The 19,608-nt window shown below is 53.6% G+C and overlaps 2 protein-coding genes across 3 annotated transcripts; one reads left to right on the top strand and one right to left on the bottom strand.

Annotated features, from left to right (window-relative positions):
- Positions 1–495: 495 nt before the first annotated feature.
- Positions 496–1,665, bottom strand: TSSK3 (testis specific serine kinase 3; the record flags this gene model as incomplete). The annotated part of the gene is made up of 2 exons (XM_079545998.1): positions 496–1,157; positions 1,521–1,665. The coding sequence occupies 2 exons, from the start codon at positions 1,663–1,665 to the stop codon at positions 496–498; spliced, it is 807 nt and encodes a 268-aa protein (XP_079402124.1).
- Positions 1,666–8,889: 7,224 nt separating this feature from the next.
- KPNA6 (karyopherin subunit alpha 6) lies at positions 8,890–17,649 on the top strand (the record flags this gene model as incomplete). Of its 2 annotated transcripts, none has more annotated exons than XM_079546002.1 (13): positions 8,890–9,018; positions 9,726–9,821; positions 10,108–10,207; positions 10,482–10,576; positions 11,586–11,717; positions 11,930–12,018; positions 12,985–13,084; positions 13,944–14,107; positions 14,601–14,679; positions 15,051–15,176; positions 15,800–15,927; positions 16,303–16,481; positions 17,465–17,649. In XM_079546002.1, 13 exons carry the CDS (start codon positions 8,890–8,892, stop codon positions 17,647–17,649), a joined length of 1,602 nt encoding a protein of 533 aa, XP_079402128.1. The 2 variants fall into 2 exon arrangements, with proteins under 2 accessions (XP_079402128.1, XP_079402127.1); XM_079546001.1 differs by having other exon boundaries at positions 8,890–9,111.
- Positions 17,650–19,608: the final 1,959 nt, after the last annotated feature.

Genomic DNA, 19,608 nt, shown 5'->3' with positions numbered 1-19,608 from the left:
GAACTATTCCACATCTCCCTGAGCCTTTTCTAGCTGGGGTGAAAAACCAGGAACAATTCTAACAGCTGGTAGTTTTCTAACAATGACTTTCTCCAAACCTTTTACAGACTTGCAGTTAACAGCAATTAAAAGAATTCAGCAGTCACCACCTGTGTCCTCGTTTCTTTTGCCTGTTGTGGGCTGGGGACAGCTGCCTCCAGAGGATCAACCGCTTTAAATTTCTATTTGCTTTCCTCCCCCTCACCTCCAGGGAAGTTTACTTAGTGGGGAGGGGGATGGGGACGAGGACATGGGGGTGGATCCGCTTGGTCTGCTCTGTTCCCTGCTGCTGAAGGCCAGGGGCTGTGAGGGAGCGGGTAAAAATGGCCGGGTGTGAAACAGACCTCGTCTCCGGCAGCAATCGTGAGGCTGAATTAGCGGGAAACACTGACAGCCGAGTTTATTGGCATCCTAGAAGCAATTCCTCCCTGCGGGAGGGAGCGGGGCGAGCGCTTCTCAGGGTCTGGCCAGCCAGGGGTGCCTGCTGAGCCGCTCCACCGAGGGCCGCAGGACCATGTCTGGTTCCAGGAGCCTTTTCAGGAGGTCCTGGCACGACCTGGAGACCCGCAGGTGCCTGGGCAGGGAGACGCCTTTCTGCTGCTGGCACAACATCTGCGGGATGTTGGTGTCGTCGAAGGGCAGCTGGGCGCACAGCAGGACGTAGAGGATGACGCCCAAGCTCCAGATGTCGACCTTGCGGCTGTCGTGAGGCACTCCGTGCAGCACTTCGGGCGCCGCGTAGGCCATGCTGCCGCAGAAGGTGCGGCTCAGCTCCCGGCTGCCTGCAGGGAGCCGCTTGGCGAAGCTGAAGTCCGTCAGCTTCACGGTCTGGCCCTGCAGCAGCGCGTTCTCGCACTTGAGGTCGCGGTGAGCCACCCCGCAGCTGTGGCAGTACTGGATGGCCTCCACCAGCTGGCGGAAGATCGCCCTGGCGCGGTGCTCGGGCAGGGGACCCTTGTGTGCCACGTAGTCAAACATGTCCCCGTCCTCGGCCAGCTCCATCACCAGGTAGATCTTCCCCTCTGCAGACTCCAGAGACTCGTACATGCGGATGATGTTCTTGTGGTCCAAGCACTCGATGATCTGCAGCTCCCGGGGCAGGAATTTCTGAATGAACTCTGCCAAGAGGAGGAAAATTCACTGTCAGTTCCTGAGTCGCTGAACTCCGGCACCTGGCCTGGCTGCAGCCACAGGGTGGGAAGGAGGGGAGGTTGTGCCGTGGGTGCCTGGCTCCTCACAGGACCTTTATCTGCAGGGGATCTGAGCTCTGCTGCTTTTGGCCGCCTCTGCAGTTGGAGGAGCCGGTTAAACCAACCTCCCCTGGGCTGTGGCCCCCCGGCTGCTCTGCGCTGCCCTCAACACCTGCCTTCCCTGTCTGCTCTTAGGTGGAAAGTTTGGGAAACTCACTTTCTGGCAGGAATGAAAAGCTTTCAAGGAGGGATGGTGCCTCAGCCTGGAAGCTCTTTGAGGCTACTTCTTACCTTCTGGACTTGCGCTCTTATCAATTATTTTAATTGCTACTTTCTTCTGGTGCTTATGGGAAAAGGCCTCCTTCACTTTGGAGTAAGCTCCCTCCCCAATGGTTTTGCCAAGCTGGTAGCCATTGGTAAGCAAAAACTCCTCCATGTTCTCTCACACACTGGGGCTGTTCAATCTCAGGTCTACCCCAGCAACTCTACAACAGCATCACAGTGGCCAGGGGACCCCCGTGCCCTCTGTTGGCATGCGTAGGGCCACCAGGCCCTGCTCATGCCCTGGTGGGAAGGGGCATCGAGGCACCTCCTGTGGCCTGGGCGTGGTATTGTGATGCAGCTGATGCTGCGTGAATCCCAGATGACGGATGTGATCCAGGTGGGCGACCGCTGTGCCAGGCAGGGGGGGATCAGGCTGCGCTGAGCTCAGTGGGCACCGTAAGTAGGGAGCTCATGGCATGGAGGAACGCGGGGCGGGGGGCTGCCGGGGGCCCCACGTGTTCCTCTCCCACTTTCCTCGGGGCGGATCGGGGCGAGGCAGAAAGGCTTTCAGAGCCGGCGGTCAGAGAACGCTGTGCTGCAGCAGGGAGGGGAGCCCAGGGCCGTGCCACGAGCTCCGTGCCGGGCTGCGCTCCTTCCCTTCCACTGCAGCCTCACATCTGAGCTGAGTTCGGCAGCTCCAGCGCCTGCAGCCCAACCGGGCCGGGCTCCTTCGCCTCGTGAGGGCGAGGCACGGCCGCAGCGAGGAACGCAGCCAGGCCCCGCGCCGCGGCTCACCTCGCTCACAGCCGCTTCTCTGCGCGCACAGACAGGCGGGCCCGGACATGAGCTCCCAGGAAGCGCCGCGGGCCCGGAGGTTCCCCATCGAGGCAGGCGATTGTCGCAGAGCGGCCACAGCGTTGGAGACACAGCAGCGGGTGGGCACCGCATGGACCGCGGGCAGGTGAGGGTCCGGCGGGGCTCCTCTGGTGCTACGCGCTGTGCTCTGCTGTCCCTGCGCTCACCCCGCTCTCCCTGCAGACAGCTGCGGCGATGCCCCGCGAACCACTGCCTGACGCTGCCCCACGTCCCCGTTGATGTCTTCATTGCCATGGGAGGGAACTGCCGGCCACGCAGCACCTGATGCCGCCGCGCCACGCGGCCCGGGAGCAGCGAGGGACGCGGATCCTTTATGCACTTTGTAAAGAAAGGACATCCTACAGCGTTTCCGCGCCTGCTGTCCTCTCTGGGTCACCGAGCCGCGCGTGGCGGTGCGGCTGTTCGCCCCCAACGGCTGCCCTGGGGTCCCGAGGCCGGGAGGGCGGCCTGGGGACGGGGAACGGGGAAGGGTTAGCTCCGGGGATGGGGCTGACGAGAGCGGGGGTCGGGAGGGGACGGCGCTCGGGGGACGCGGACGGCGACAGGGTCCGCACGCGGGCGGCGAGGTTCGGCCCCGCCCCCTCGCATCGCCCCGCCCCCCGCCGGAAAAGGGCGTGGCCTCCGCGTTTGGCGCCGCGCGGTTCCTCTCGGCCGCCGTCGGCCGCCCGCTCCCCGCCCTCCCGCTCCCGCCGCCATATTGTGGCCGCCGCCGCTCGGAGCCGCCGCCGGAGGAGCGTCCGCCCGGGGACCCGCGATGGGTGAGGGCGGGGGGCCGGGCCGCGCGCTCGGAGCCGCGGTGCCGTCCAGCCGGGGCCGAGCCGTCCGCACGCGGGCGGTGCCGGCCGCTCCCGTCTCAGGGCCGCGCACTGAGTCATCCCGGGGCGGCGGGCCGGGGGGCGGCAGCCGCGAGCGCGACCGTCGGAGGCGGCAGCCGCCGGAGCTCCGCGGAGCCGCGTGCCGCTCTCGGGCCTCTCTCGGCGCTCGGGGCGGCGGCGGTGCGGGCCGTGCTTCCGCGCGGAGCCGTTGGGCGCGGCCGCCGCTGTCGGTTTGCGGCTCCGGAGCCGTTCGCGTTCCGCGCGCTCGGAGGTCGGGGCGGTGCCGGGCTCTGTGCCGCCGCTCCCGTCTCTCGGCCGGCCGTTGGCGGCTCGGCGTTGTTCGGGATCTCTCGGCTGGGCGCGGCTGTGAGCGCTGCGGCGGCTCTGAAGGCTTCGTCCCGTCCCGCCGGCCTTCCTGGCGGCGATCGCCCAACGCCGTTCTCTTTATCGGTGTAACGTCGCTCGCTTTTAAGACGAACGAAGTTCGGGTTCTCGCTGTTTCCGGCGAACGGCCCCAGCTGCGGGGCTGCGCTGCCGGCCCTGCTGTGCTCGGGGCGCTCCGGCTCCTCCCGTTGCCGTGCGCTCGCACGCCCGCGTGTGTTCGCTCTGCTGTGCTGAACGGACCCGCGCAGCCGATGGATCCCGGATCCCGTTGGTTATTTGGCTGCTTTGCTTTGTTTGCTCGAGTTGAGGCGAGCAAACATGAACTTTGTGAAGGGGAGCTGCGCTGTTAATGGTGGTCGGTGTCAGAGCTGAAGCGCCCCTTCCTTCAGCACTGTGCTTCTGGTCTGTGCTGCTTGTGAGGTCTGGAGAAATGCACTGATGGAGCTCAGTGCTGGGTGCAGCTGCTGCAGAGCTCTGCTGGGCCGGCTGAGCTTCTGGGGTGTTGCTGTGTTTGGCCGCTTCGAGTGGCTTTAGGACTGTGTAACGCTGCAGCCTTGGGTTTGAGGTGACTCAAAGTTAATCTTCGTTGCAAGGAGTGTCACAGGGGCTCTCTGCCCCCTGACAGGAGGCTGTTATCCCTCACGCATCATCAGTGTGCTCCTAAGGGAGCTGAAGGCCCTGGGATGTGCAGAGAGGGCCTAAAGATGCCAATCCCTGGCTCCAGGACTGTAGGGACAAGAGGAGGAGATGGAGCTGAAACTTAAGCGGGTCTCACACAGCCAGGCTCGGAGCCGAAGGGCTGCCACTGTTGGGCTCAGCCTGGTGAAAGTCAGAGGTGCTGCAGCCCCAGTCCTTCCCCAGAGGATTCCCGCTCCCTCCCCCCGCAGCCGCTGGGCTCTGTGCATTCCAGTCGTGCTGGAATCGCTGCTCCCGGTGGCCAAAGCAGTGGGATGAGCCGGGCGGCCACGAGCCGTGCACATAAGTGTTTGGTTGGCACAGGCTGTGCTGCACACGGAGTGCCTGGCCTTGGCTGCACGCTGCGTTTGGGAGCGCTCTGAAAGGGTGCTGCTGAGTGTAAGAAACATGGGAGGACGTGCGGTGGGGCAGAACTCGGGGCAGGCTGCTCCGGGGGGCTGTTCTGCAGCTGTGACACAGCCGGGGGAACGGCCTCACATTGCTGCTTGTTTGATGGCACTGCTTACAGAACTTCTTGTCTTCCTGCAAGCAGAACTTCTCAGCTTCCTTTTCCGTCGTCTCCTAAGCAGTTTTGTGGGTCTCCCCCAGTGTCCTTTGCACTGCGAAACTATCAAAATTGCGGGGAGACAAAACAACGAGCTCCCAAGAACAAGTTTGTGTTCTTGGCTGATGTCTGGCGGCGGTTGGGAGCTGACCTTGTGCAGTGGGTGCAGGCCGTTCAGCTATCTGTATTTGCTGCTGCTAACTTCTTTTAACTTGTATTCAGGGAGCACAGATTATTTAGGCTTCGCTTTCTGCGTTGCCAGCTGAAATCCTAAAAATGCTGTGGATGCAGCTTTGAAGGGAATCCCCTGGTCAGGTACCGGGTCTGTAGCTGCTGTTCTGCAGAGCCTTTATGCTGTGGTGTAAAACAACTGCTTCAACATCACTTTAAGAACCAACTAAAGAAAAATGTGATGTAAAGTGCATTAAATCCAAGGTTCGGAACAACTTTTGTCTGTTGCTTCTCAAACTTCAGCAACTGCAGCAGGTGAGCACATGAACCAGAAGCTGTCATGGGTGCCTGCGGAAGATTGCCCTCGTTAAGGGTGTTTTGGCTTAAAAAAAAAAGTAGAAAAAGCCATGTCAAATCTCAGTGTAACTGTTTCTGTTCTGCCCCTTCAGTCTGACTCAGCAGCACCAGTCCTGATTTAGGCATGCGAGTTCCTGCAGTGACTCAGCTGGGAGCTTTAATCAGCAGCTGAAAAACTCTTTGAAGCGAATGCTTTCTGTAGTGCAGGGCGGTGGGAGGAAGGTCATCTGCAAAGAAGTGAGGTTGGGTTTCTGATTCGGTAATGCTAAGAAGCTGTTACAATGTTGGTGGGGCAGTAGAGACCCTGGATTTGCTTTGTGGCTGAATGCTGTGGTTGGTGTTTGGCTTCCACGCAGGTGCTTGCAGTCTGAGTGCTCTGCTGATCCCTGGTCCAACTCCCACCCTGCTTTTCCTTCTCCCATGGGTGATAAACACGTTCTCATCGTGCAGTATGTGGTAAGGAGGAATGGCTGTGAGGGAATTCTCAGCTCACAGGACGCTTGAAATCATTCCCAATATGAATTATCTTGATTAAAGCCCGGCTTTGATTTAAGTGTGCTGGTTTTGATCAATGATTTGATCCCAGAACTTGTCCAGCAGTGCTGTTGGTCAGGCAGGCTTGAGCTCAGCTTGTTGCCTGCACAGTTCTGGGGCTGGAAATCCTGCTTCTGTGAAGGGACGATGCTGGGAGGCTCGGCTGGGTGAGTTCTGAGCAGTGAGCAGCTGCAGGCTCTGCCACAGGGGTTTGTCTGCAGCGCAGCCTGCGTGGTGCAGCCCAGCTGGAGGGGCTCCGCAGGTCGCTCTGGTGGGGCTGCAGCCCCGGTGCTGCGGGAGGAGCAGCTTTGTGTTGAGCTGCTGCCGAGTGCTGCAGGTACAGCAGAGCCAGGACCTCTCCTGGAATGGCATCAGAACAGTTCTGTAACTCAGGGCGTGGGCTGATACTATCTGGATTTAAGGCAGGGCTTTGTTGGCTCTTAGAGAAAAACCTTCCCTAGGAGAGGTGCGGTGTAATCATACTGGTTTGATTGGCTGCCTAAATGCAGCTAACAGAAACATACTTTAATAGGCTTCCACAGCCACCTTAACCAGGAGCTTTTCTGTAAAAGGAGAAATTTCTCAGAGCAACATTTTGTATATGAAGTCACACAGTGGAAATGTGTGGCTTGAGAATTGTTGGTGTCACACGGAAATGAGCGGGTGATTGCTTTTCCTAATCAGAAAATCCCAATTATTCTGCCACTGTGATTCGGTGGCATCGCTGTGTGGGTATTTGCACTGGGAGGGCTTGAGTCAATAGGTAACGCTGCAGAAGCCTGACTGCAGGTGTAGAGGATGCACAAATACTACAGGTAAAGAACTGGATCGTGCTTGGTGCGCTGCTGTGTGTTTTGTTTCGTGTGTTTGCACTTTGCTTCGCAGTCTGGTGCCTACAGCATCTGCTGAGCTCACAGCAAAATCACAATCTTGCATCTGTGACATTCATCAGTTGCCATAGAAATGGAATGTATTGTAACAAACTGTTGTTTTGACGCTGTCAGAGTAGTGAGATAGATGGTGGGCTGGAAAAAGTCAATGGGAAGAACCTGAAGAGAGAAATGTGTGCAAGATAAGGAGAACCAAGAGCCCACGAGGTGCTGCGTGCTGGTGTGCGGCGGCCGTACAGCTGGCGTGCGAAGATCCTCCTTGGGCTGGCTGGGGCCTTTGGCTTTCCGTGCAGTTTCAGGTGGCTTTGAACGCTGCTGAAACCCAAAGCCTGGACGTCAGCTGTGCAGCTCTGAGCCCGCAGCCTCAGCTGTGCTGCTGTGTGGCACGGGTTGTGCGGCTGTGGGCAGCTGAGCTGCCGTGTGGCACCAGGTTTGCGTGGCCTGTCTGCATCACCTGCGCCGTGCGAAGCCTCTGAATCGCTTTTTGCTCCTCCTTTTCTTAAAAACTACCTGTTCATTGTAGGCCTTGCCTTCCAAAGGGAATTAGGAAATTTGTCTTTATTAGGGTTAAGTTGCAGCCTTTTCCAAATCAAGCTATCAGCTGCTGTGTGCATTTGCTGCACTGACCAGAGGATCTTGATTTGCGGCGGTTTTTTCTTTATCTGCTGTTTCTCACAGGAGTGTCCTTGGTATTTTAGCCAGGGAAGGGAATGCTCTCTTAAAAAACAAGTCCTGTGAAAAGAGAAGGGTCTTTTCCTTGATGTTCAGTATCTCCAATTCTTGAAAACCTCCTGAAAGTGTTTCCTCTTATGCTAATGTAGGAATTCTTCCAGTTGCCTCTTCTCTCAGCAGCAGTGAAGGCTGGATGTTTGCACCTGGAATTGCCTTTCTCCAGTGCTGTGGGTGCTCCCGTAGGGCAGTGAGGCCCACGGCATCCCAAGCTGATGTTGGGAGGGTTCCAGCCTGGCTGGAGGCAGCTGATAAGGCAGACTTGGACTTTCTGTAAGCAGTGGCTCTGGTGCTTAAAATTTGAAGGAGATGTTAATGACGTAGGGCCACAAACTTTCACAGGTATTTCTTGCAGCAGCTGAGGACAGGTGGAAGAAAATAAAGATACTGATGTCCAGCTGACGGTCAGACAGGAGTAATTTGGCCTCGGGGTTAATTGGCAGTTTGCTGTGGGTTATCATTGCTTCCTTCCTGTCCTGTGGAGGGTGTGGAACTGAAGTCAAACAGCCTTCCTCATGAATGGGAGAAGGGGAAATGTTTGGGAAGCTCTGTGCTCAAAACAGGGGAGTGCAGCCGGACGGGGCTGAGGAGTTGATGTCTGTGTGCTCGGGTTGGTGCTGGTTGGTCTCTGCTGGCTGGTGCTGCTCGGTGCTGCTCGGTGTCACTGCCCTGGGCAGGAGGCAGGTGTGCCAGGAGTGAAGCTGCAGTTCTGCCTGAGGCAGATACGGAGCAGCAGAAGTAGGTCAGGTGCTGAACGCTCGCAGTAATCTGGCAGGACAAACACAGCCCATGATACGTACGGCTAATCTTTCTGCAGTGTTTTTAACTGGAACTGTAAGATAAAGACCTCTATTTACTGCACGCTGTTGGATTTCTGCCATGTGTGTGTTTTTGTGTTTTGGTGCTCTCACAGCCTGCTCCAAGGCACTGCAGTTAGTACAGCTACAGAGTGACAATCTGGCTGTGCCCAGAACAGCCTGTGGTCACTGTCTGAGTGTGGGGAAGCGTCCAGGTGTGGTTGTGACGTGCGGATACGAGGGAAATGGGTTCTGCTGAAAACTGGAGCTCGGCTGTTGCCTCCTGAGGATGGCAAAGCTGCTTTAGGAGAAGCTTTTCATGTTGGCCGTGTGCATCAGTGCTGTGAAGTTGGATCCAGGTTCCTTTCAGAGCGGTGAATCTGCTCTGCTTCCTGTGAACTCAATGTCCTGTTAACAGCACATCATTGGAGCTGATGTCAGGATCCCATTGTAAGGCAGAGCTTCTTCCCTCAGCACTAAGTGTTCTAGAGGCACTGCTTCACCCGCCTGCTCTGCGCCGGCTCCTCTGCTTGAACGGACGCGCGGGTGGAGGAGTGGAGAGTGACCAGGAGCCTGAGGCCTCTTCTTCCTTTCACAGACAGCATGGCGAGTCCTGCGAAGGACAACTATCGAATGAAGTGCTACAAAAACAAAGCCCTCAATCCTGAGGAAATGCGTCGGAGGAGAGAAGAGGAAGGAATTCAGCTGCGCAAACAGAAACGAGAGCAGCAGGTGAGGCTCACCTCGACTGGTTGGTGTGCAGCCTTAACACAGCCAAGGCTGTGCTGCTGCCTAACCAGGGCACTCAAGGATCTGTGCATTAAGGTTTGTTGGCAGCCCTGGTTATTTCTGTCCTGAGATCTCTTTTCCTCTGTACACGATCACATCGAGAGCCCTCCAGGCACTTTGTCTTTGGGGCCCTAAAGGTTTTTGTTCACAGATCCCTGGTTTTAATTTTAAGGTTTGGTTTTGTTAATTAGTAAATGGGGGTCTTGCTCCAAGAAGCGAGACAAGTGGAAGTGTGCACTGCATGTATTTCTTGACTCTGAGCTGTTGGGTTTTTTCTGCTTGCAAGTCTGACAGTGAGAGGTGATTCCCAGGTGATGCGTGTGGCTCAGACTGGTTGCATCACCTACAAGCTGCCCTCTCCCTGCTTTTCCCAACTTGTTAGGCCAAATTCTGCACTTGCATATGCCCGTGTTTCACTGACTTGGGTGTTTGCGTATCTGAGGGTGAGGCTTAGCATGCTTTATTATCAGGGTTTGTGTGCCAGGCTGGTCTTCACTGTGCAGAGCTGTTACTGATGACTACTTTTTTTAACTTGGATTGCACTTAGTCACAGCTGACAGTATCTCGTTTGAGGAGCAGGGGCATCTACTTATGAAGACTGTTAAACAAACACTGCTTTCTAATAACTGCTGTGCTCTGTTCTCTGCCAGCTCTTCAAAAGAAGAAACGTGGAATTAATCAGTGAAGATGCATCCATGTTTGATAGCCTCCTCATGGACTCCTACGTCAGTTCCACGACGTGTGGGGTAAGGCGCCTTTCCCTGCAGTCACACCTTCAGGCCTCGTGCTGTGGGCTGCTTGGAGCTGACAAACCTCCACCTGTTTGTTTCCCTGCTGTTGAGTGTGTTGCAAACATTACTACAACTGACTGGAGAAGTGTGCCAGGAACCAGACAGTGTGCCTTAATCTCTAATAGCACGTCCCTGGGTTACTAGCTGAGAACAAAATTGTGGTAGGCTGTCTTGACTGTGATACTGAAATAAGCTTAATGTAACATGGAACTGCTGTTCTGTTTCCTTTCTGTCCTTTAAGGAGGGAGTGATCACAAGAGAGATGGTAGAGATGCTTTTCTCAGACGACCCTGATCTTCAGCTAGCAACCACACAGAAATTCAGGAAGTTACTTTCTAAAGGTAAAGACAACATCCCCACCATGGGGGCTGACAGCCTTTTATGTGTTTGTGTGCTTGCAGCGTTGTACAGAAGCATTGTGCTTATTAAAAAATAAGCATTGTGTTTGAGGCAGGCTGTAATGTTAAGTTTGGATGAATTTTACTGAAAGCTCCTCTGGCGCGCTGATCTGCCGCGCTTGGTGCAGCCTGAGGCCACTCAGGTCAACAGCTGCACATGTTGTCATTCACCTCTATGAGACCTGTATACTGTTTTGATCTTGCGTTGCTGTTTCAGAGCCAAATCCTCCAATAGATGAAGTGATAAACACTCAAGGAGTGGTGGACAGATTTGTGGAGTTCCTGAAGAGAAGCGAGAATTGCACACTACAGGTAAGGGAGGCTGCTGAACCCTGCCAGCAAAGCAGTGCGAACCTGGGGCTGCTGTGGGAGGCGGGTGATGTCTGCAACCCAGAGTGTGCAGATGTGATGCATGGTAAAGCTACTGAGAATGCTTGAAAGGGGAAGGAAAAAAAAGGCAGTTATAATTTAGCCTCCATTGAGCTCTTGGAAGAATCCTGGCAAAAATAAGCAGAAGCTACATTCCAGTTGCAGCCGAGGGAAATGTGGCTTTTCTGCGTCTGATGTTTCTTACGTGGGCAGGCATGGAGTAAACGTGCAGGAATCAGTTGCTTCAGCAAAGCCCTCAGGTGTGGGGGGCAGTGAGTGTTGGAAATGGCTTCAGTGGTGCTGACCTGTGTGGGGCAGAGGGACGGGCGAGGGGCTGCTGAGCGTCCTTCCAGTTTGGTGATAACTGCAGTTATCTTGGAGGGGCCAGAGGTGCTTCCATGGCTGCAATTGGATCTCGGAGTTGATAGCTGCCTTTATTTTTTCTATCTGCTGTGTGGCCCAGGGCCGTGCAGTGTGAGGAAATTCCCTGCAGGAAGTGAATGAAAGCCTGCGCTCTAATTAAGACACGAGTGCAGAAGTAGATCCTTGGTGCTCAGCTGGTCTTGAACTCAAGGCATCTTCCTGCTAGTAGCAGGATGAGGGTGTGCTGAAACTGGTTGCACTGAACAGATGAAACTTGTTATTCTGTGTATTTTTGGGCCGTACATCTTCACTCTTCATGCTGGAAAATGGTCATACGAGCAAAATAATGTGGTGTGAGTGGCATTTAACAAGCGATAGCTTTGCTGTCATCCTTTGAGAAATTGTGGTCTCTGAGAAGGCGTCTAGCAGAGATGGTTGCTTTCTAATTGCTCAAGAAAATCTTCGAGTACTGAGGTGTTTTATTTGGGGAATGCTTTCTTTTTCGATAGAAGGTTGTGCTGAGATTCCTGGCAGATCCTGCTACGTCTGGGTTACTTTATTCACGTCCCCTCATTTCTGCTTTTTTCAGTTTGAGGCAGCGTGGGCACTGACGAATATTGCATCAGGAACTTCCCAACAGACAAAAATAGTAATTGAGGCCGGGGCAGTTCCTATCTTTATAGAGCTGTTAAACTCTGACTTTGAGGATGTTCAGGAACAGGTAAGGCTCACTTCTCACTTTGGGGTTGGGGGAAGAACCACACGTGACTGAGGCTCAGTGTTCAAAATGAGTGGCTGGTCTGGGCTGGCTGCAGCCCGCGAACTGAGAGCCTTTTTCTTGGAGTTCCAGGAAAGTGCTTTCTTAGCAACCACCTTTTTCTTCCTCTGTTCAGGAACTGTGTGAATGCTAAAACTGTTGCTATTTCCTTTCAGGCTGTCTGGGCATTGGGGAACATTGCTGGAGACAGCTCTGTGTGTAGAGATTATGTCCTTAACTGCGCTATCCTTCCTCCCTTGTTAATGTGAGTAGCCATGAATACTTGCCAATACAGTTCTCGAAGTCCCATTGTATGCAGCAGAGCAATATTTGAGCTGGGCAAATGGATTCCCTAGAAATGTGATGATGGGAATCGAACTATTGGTACCGGATGATGAACTGGCAGTTCAGACAAGCATATGATTGATAGTGGGACTTGGTAGATAACATGCCTTCTCACAAACCTTTACATTGCTCTGAATCTGAAGTGGGTGCTGCTGCAGTGTGCTTGCCTCTCTGAAGTCACAGGGCTTCCTGTTTCCCTGCGTCCCTCAAACTGCCTGCTCTGTGCTTGTGCTGTGGATTTCACGTGCTGGTCTGAGTGGAATTCTGTGGCACTGAGGAAAGGGAGCAGGTCTGCAGGTGTGGTACACGCTCACCACAGGCAGAAGATGCGGCTGCTGCGTGTGCTCTCACTGCTCTGGAAATAATTGCTTGTAGTCTCTCATCCTTGGCAAAATGATGCTTTGTCACAAATGCTCTGGTTTGCTCACTTGTGCTTCTGTCAGCCCCTTTTGGGCAGTAGTTGCCTGAGCCTTTCTCAGCCCACGGGCTGCGCCGTCTTCACTGCAGAGTAGAGGGACAGCAGTTGTGTCGGTTGGTCACCGAGAACCACCTGACAGATTGGGGTGCGAGCGTCTGGGCCGAATTTGAGTGTGGAACTGCATTTGATTGTCTTGCATTTCCTTCTGCAACCTATCTAACACAGTTTGCCTTCCTGTTCTGTGTCACTGAGCTTTAGGAAACGAGCTGTTTGTTCTAGGAGCAGTTGTATTTCATCTCTCTTCATGCTTATTGAGAGCCTCAGGTGACAAACAGTGTGGCAAATGGAACAGTGGATTGACTTCCTTACAATTGTTAGGTTTTTTCTCTCTTGTTTTGTTTCCTTTGTCTATTTCCACTAACTTGTGCTCTGTACTGAGGATATAATTCATGGTACTTGTCTCTTCAGGCTCCTTACAAAGTCCACCAGGTTGACAATGACACGGAATGCTGTTTGGGCCTTGTCAAACTTGTGCAGAGGAAAGAGTCCACCACCTGAGTTTGATAAGGTGAGAGTAAATGCCTTGCTGGCAGATGGGGAGGGGAGGCACCCAGTCAAGATGTTTGTCTAAGTTATTTTTGGCCGTTGGACTTCTGCAAGGTGTTCTGGGAGGGAGCAGGGTGAGGTTCTTCCTGCTGAGGTTGATCTTGCCATTCAGCAGATGTTTGAGTGCCTGTTTAATATTCTGCCAGCCTGTATGCATGGCTCTGTTGGCAGCCCTTACCCAGGTGAGGAGCAATCTGATCTTCCAAACAAGTAGCACATGATGTGAGCTTCCCTTCTTGTCATGAACCCTGGAAGTTTGCAACTTTGCTCAAACTGTGACTGGAAATTCAATTCTGAGATGCCAAGATGCTGTAAGGCCTCTGTAACTACGTATCAGCTTCCCCCTTTCATGGTGCTTCAGTGGCACCAGCAAAAGATTCTGCTGGCTCTTCAGGTCCATCTTTTTTTTTCTTTTTTTTTTTTTTTTTTTGTAGAACTAAAATAATTTAAGATCAGTGTGTGCTTTTGTTTTGTTTCCTTTCTTTCAATTGGAAGCGTGCTCATCAAAGCTGGGAAGCCTACAGGGAAGGGGAAAACATTAAATTGCGTGTAAATGTGAGCGCACTTGTGATGGCTTCTGCTCTGAATGCTGAACTGCTTGGGGGTTTGGAGGAGCAGCGCTCTTAGATAAGAAATCTGAGGAGCTTCTGAACTGCAGCACACCTAGGAGCACTTCATCAGGGGTCTGTGCTCCAAAGAAGCTGCTGAATTTCAGAAGGAAGTGTGATGTGCAGCACTGCTGTCCTGCTGGTCAGCACAGCCTCGTGGTGTGGATGTGGTGGTGTGCAGCGTGACTGACCTTGTGGGCTGCTCTGTTGCAGGTATCTCCCTGCCTGCCAGTGTTGTCCCGACTATTATTCAACAGTGACTCTGACTTGCTGGCAGACGCGTGCTGGGCTCTTTCCTATTTGTCAGATGGCCCCAATGAGAAAATTCAAGCAGTTATTGACTCGGGGGTGTGTCGGCGACTGGTCGAGCTGTTAATGTAAGTGTCTTGTCTTGCTGCCTCAGCCCTGCAGGTGACTGAGCCTGAGTTCATATCATGGTGCATGAGAGTGTTCCCTGCCTTGTGGGTGCGGGGTCCAGGTCCTTAGCTGACTGCTGGAGCAGTTCCCTGAGAGGGTCTGAAGTGGGTGGAGAGCTGCAGTTGTTGCCTTGGAGAAGACGCATCCGTTCCCTAGGAAGAGTGTACCAAGCAGAGGTTCAAGCTGATAGTTGGACTAGGCTGTAAAGAGAGGACTGAGCACTGCACCAGTTGGCACAGTCTTTGTTCAGGAGTGGAATGTAAACATTGAGATCTGTAATAACCCTGAAGATAAGTTGGGGTGTAAAGGATAACACTGCCTGTATCGTGAGTTCGGTTTGAGCTGGGGGTGGAATCCAAAGTGAATAATGCAGGTGGGGGGCTGGAGAGTGGATCTTGAAAGCAGCCGGGCAGGTGGTGAGACGTGTTTGTTCTTGTGCCATCCCTCCTGCAGGCACAACGACTACAAAGTGGCCTCCCCAGCACTGCGGGCGGTCGGCAACATCGTGACAGGAGATGACATCCAGACCCAGGTGAGGGCAGGATGGGCTACAGAGGCAGCAGAAGGGAGCGGCGCTCCTGGCGCTGCTTTTGTGGCAGCTGGGCAGCGCGTCCCTCTTGTATGTGCAGCGAGTTCCTACAACCAAGGTTCCCAGAACACTCGCTCATCTCGGCGTTTTGCTATTCCAAAGGCGTAGTTTTGGTGCAAAGAAAAATGTGGTTTTGAGATACAGAGATGGAGTAGCATACATTTCTTTATTGCACAACGCTGCCTTTCCTTCCCTCTTCTTAAAAGGTTGGGGAGAGAAAGGCAGTGCCCATGCAGATATCCACTGTGTGAAAGCAAAGTATCTTGCTCTCTACCTGACACAGGTGGCCTAACTCCTGCTTTCTTTCTGAAAAGGTGATTCTGAACTGCTCAGCCCTGCCTTGCCTCCTTCATTTATTAAGTAGTCCCAAGGAGTCCATCAGGAAAGAAGCCTGCTGGACCATATCTAACATCACAGCAGGAAACAGAGCACAAATACAGGTACAGCTTTGAGTCTTCCCTGGGTCCCTTCTAATAATCCCAGATTCCATGCTCAGCATTAATAATGAGATCTCTTTGGTTTTTCCCTTATCTGATGCTTTGTGGCAGCTTCTTGTGCATTCTTAATCTGATTTATTGCAGACTGGCTGTTTCTGTCCATCTGCAAAAGGAGCTAAAAAAAAAAAGCTAATTGTACCTACAGAGGCTGTAGTTGGATCACTGAGAGTCTGTGGTTGGATTGTGATCACTGAGAGTCTGTGGTTGGATCACTGGAAAAGAGATGCAGCCCCAATTTCTCCCTCCTCAGGAGTATCCCTTTGAAAGGCATTAGCTTGTTGAGTTTTAATTATCCTTTTAATGGCCGATGTACAAAGGCAGATAAACGATGAAAGCATTCCTGCAGTATTGATGCAGCAATAGGGATCATCTGTGAGCTGGTCCCCACTCGATTACCTTGTGTGAATGGGTTGGCTGGGGGATGGATTGGAGCAGTGGCTGAAGGCAGTGGCTCGGGAAGGACTTTCTGAATTGGAAATGGAAGCAGAGCTTTCTTTCAGGTGCTTAACAGCCTTTTTAGAAACCGTGCTGCCCTTCAAACGCTACTGGCTGTTCTCTCTCCTCAGGCAGTCATAGATGCAAACATCTTCCCTGTGCTGATAGAAATCTTGCAGAAAGCAGAATTCCGTACAAGGAAGGAGGCGGCGTGGGCAATCACAAACGCAACGTCAGGAGGAACTCCTGAGCAGATCAGGTACCCCTGCGGCTCTGAGAGCTGCCAGCATTCAGACCTTTCCTTCGTAGGAACTGCTGAAGCGGTGAGGAACTAATTTGGGGAACCCCAGGGAGAGTGCCTAAGATGCATGCCAGGCCAATTAGATCCTCACTGCTCGTAACTTCATTATCACCTGGATGTCAGAAGGAGCTACCTTAAAATCAGAAGGAAAAAAATGGGGTGGGAGGGGTATATATTAATAAATAGATGAATAACCTTGTAAGACAGCAAAATATAAAAATTACATCAGAGATTTCTTTCAGCTTGAACCACTTGTCCTGCTCTTTGTAACTGAGCAGTGCTGGTGCCTGCTATCCTGAAAGGTGAACATGTGCTCCTGGTCACCTCTTTTAGATACCTGGTCAACCTGGGTTGCATCAAGCCTCTTTGTGACCTCCTTACCGTCATGGACTCCAAGATCGTTCAGGTGGCATTGAATGGCCTGGAGAACATCCTGAGGCTGGGAGAGCAGGAGGCCAACCAGAGCGGGACGGGCATCAACCCGTACTGCAGCATGATAGAGGAGGCTTACGGTAGGTTCTGGTGCCGCTGACTTTGAGAACAGTAGAATATGTTGGGAGGTGTCTGCTAGGTCTGTTCGCTTTTCTGATGGTTGGAGTGGCTGGGTGTGCCCCAAACCAGCTGCTGTTTGTTCCACAGTAGATCACGCTGTCTTTAGAATGTTATGATGCAGCATAAATAATGTCAGGGAGCAAAGACTGTTGTACTTGTGATCCAGGTTTCCTAGACTTAGAGGCCAGCCTGATAATTGTGGCTCTCACTGTTGGGAATATTAATCAAAGTAAGCTGAGATGAGTGAGACCCACTTCATGGATCTTTGATTTGTCTAATTGTCCCCAGCTGTGCACTGCAAACGCATGATGGAAATCCAGAGAGGCTTAGCTTTTCCCTGGAGAGACCTAATTTGGTGGCTTTGTCCTGTTCCTAACGCTTTGAGGAACAGTTCCTATTTTGGTCTGAAATGCCCTGTATACTGGCAGTGGCTTTTTTCCTTTTTTTTTTCCTTGCCCTCTCACTGACTGTTACACTGTGTGTCCTGGTTCCTCCAGTAAGAATAATTCTTGAAATTCCTGAGTATGTGGTGCTTGGATTCTTTCTATTCAGCACTGGATTTAATTAGGACAGCTAACGCTGTTGCTGCCCTTCTGCTGGAGGCTACTGGGACGGGCCCTGCTTCCTGCAGCTGCAGAGCTGCTCACAGCCAGTGGTAGAAATTGCACTGACCAGTTCAGTGCTCACAGTGCTTTGCTGGAGACTTCCTGCTTCACTGCATTAGCTAAACCTGCAACTGGAAAGATGAATGGTTGCTGATATAGATAGAATCCACAGGCAGCTGTGGAGAAACGGGAATAGTTAGCTTTAGCTGTCAGTGCTGCTCACAAAAGGCTTGTGCAACACAGACAAGCAATGAACAGGGAAAGGGTGGAGGATGGATTGGGACAGCTTGAACGTTAGGGTCTCTTGTCGCTCACGTTCCACTTTTGTCTTTTCTAAGGCTTGGATAAGATAGAGTTCCTGCAGAGCCACGAGAACCAAGAGATCTACCAGAAAGCCTTCGACCTGATTGAGCACTACTTTGGAGTAGAGGATGACTCCGCTTTAGCTCCCCAGGTAGATGAGAACCAGCAGCAATTCATCTTCCAGCAACCTGAAGCCCCTATGGAAGGCTTCCAGCTATAATGTGCCCCAGGCAAAAAGACCACCACAAATTTGCCAGAAAGCAACTGGGAGAAGCTGATTGTCCCATTCCTTCTCGCACACGGAAGGCTGAACACTCACTCCACCTGTTAGGAAACAATTCTTCCTTCAAACAACTAGAAAGAGTGCTTTATCCTCATGAAGAAAATGGGATGTCTTGCACGTTTTTTTCTTTTTGCTGCTGCATACGTGTCTTTAAAGCAGGCATCTGGGTGGAGGAAGGACACTGAGGTAACAGATTGCACCTCTTGGGTTTTTTTTTCTTTGTGGTGATCTCTCCCAAATGTCACTTCTTACCTCGGGTACTTAATTGAGATTTCAGCGTTGGGTTGGGTAAGAACAGAAATAGAAAGTGAGTATTCTGACAAGAATAATTCTGGAAACCTGGGTTGATCTATTTAATTTTTTTGCACATGTTACTCTTATTAAAGACTCTAATTTGCCAAGAGCAGAGTTTAGCCCTGGCCTTTCTGCGCTCCTCTTGCAGCGGACAGTCCTGTCAGAGCTGGCCTGAGTTCCCCCAAACATGCTGTAAATGGACAAAGAAGCGAGAGGCTTCTGGGGGAAGGGTCCTTCCCCGTGTCCAGATTTTTTTTTTTCCCGAAGAACTGCTGGTAGTATTTACAAGGATAAAAAGCAACAAACCCCAAAGCTGGTCACTGCGAAGAGGGCGGGATGCTGGGGTGGTCCTGGAACAGGAAGCACAGCTGCCACGGCACAGGCTTTGCATTGCTACTGATGGAAGCTGCAGGACTGCTGAAATGGTGGAACCCATCTTCATCTTTACTTGAATCCTCCCCAGGGCTGCGTTTTGGGTGCTGTGCTGCGTGCAGGGCGAGCTCAGCAGCACGGCGCCTGGGGCTCCAGGTTTACCTCCCGCTCACAGTCGGAACATGTACATTTTCCTTCGAGAAAAGAATCAAATCTCTGTATTTTTTATATTATATATAGGTAGCTATTTGTCTAATTGGGCTCCAGAGAAAACTATATATAAAATTTCTGTAACTTATGTAAATAGAACACTGTGAGGCAGGTGTGCCTGGAAACGACCCCGAGCTCGCTCCCTCGTCGTCCTGCTGCTTCTCCCGTTCACTCACGTACTGTACACGTAGCTCTTCGACCGCTCTGCTGGGCGCCAAGGTTTGCTCCTCACAGCCGCGGGGCTGAGGCCGGGAGGGGTGGGCCGGGCCTGCGTGCCCCTCGCCCCGCGTTGGTTTGCTGAGTCCGTGACTGTTGAACGAATAAAAACTTCTGTGCAGATGAGCGCGCTGTGCCGGAGCCGTGTGTGGAGGGAGGGCGGGCAGCGCGGGGCGGGCGCGGAGCCGTGAAGGCGGCGAGTTCCCGCCCGGGCCGCGCGCGGGGCACGCCGGGAGCTGTAGTGCGACGGGGGGGGCGGGAGTGGCTCTCGTGGGGCACGCCGGGAGTTGTAGTCTCGCGGTGCTTGCCGCTTCTCGCCGCCGTCTCCCGGCAGCCCCCGCGGCTCCTCGTCGCCGATTGGTTGGCGGCGCGGGGCGGCGCCTGCGCGATGAGCGCACGCTGCGAGGCCCGGGCCAGAGCCGCTTCCTTCAGCGCGGGGCGGCGGGGCCGGCGGGGGGTGCGGCGATCATCTTCCCTCCCCCCTCCCCGCCGCTACACCGCAGCGCTGCCGGCTGCCCGGCGCTTATTGGCTGAGGAGAGGCGGCCGCCTACGTCAGAGCGCTGCCGCTGACGCCACGGGGGTACGCGCGTGACGTCATCGTGGTGCCGTGGGAGGAAGGGAGGCGTTGCTGACGTCACGGGGGGTCACGTGGGACGTCGGGAGCGGCCCGGGGGCTCCGGGCGGTGCCGGGGGGAGGGGCGGCGCCGCGGCCGGGGCTCCTCGGGGGCTCCTCGGGGGCGGCTCCGCGATGCCATCCCTGGGGCACCGCACGGCTCGCCTTCAGCCGCGGTTTCTCTTCCAGC

The sequence above is a fragment of the Tetrao urogallus genome (assembly GCF_951394365.1).
Source record: "Tetrao urogallus genome assembly, chromosome: 23".
In the NCBI taxonomy this organism is placed as follows: Eukaryota; Metazoa; Chordata; class Aves; order Galliformes; family Phasianidae; genus Tetrao; species Tetrao urogallus.
The sequence above is the reverse complement of the archived record's forward strand: the minus strand, read 5'-3'. Positions and strand labels throughout refer to the sequence as shown.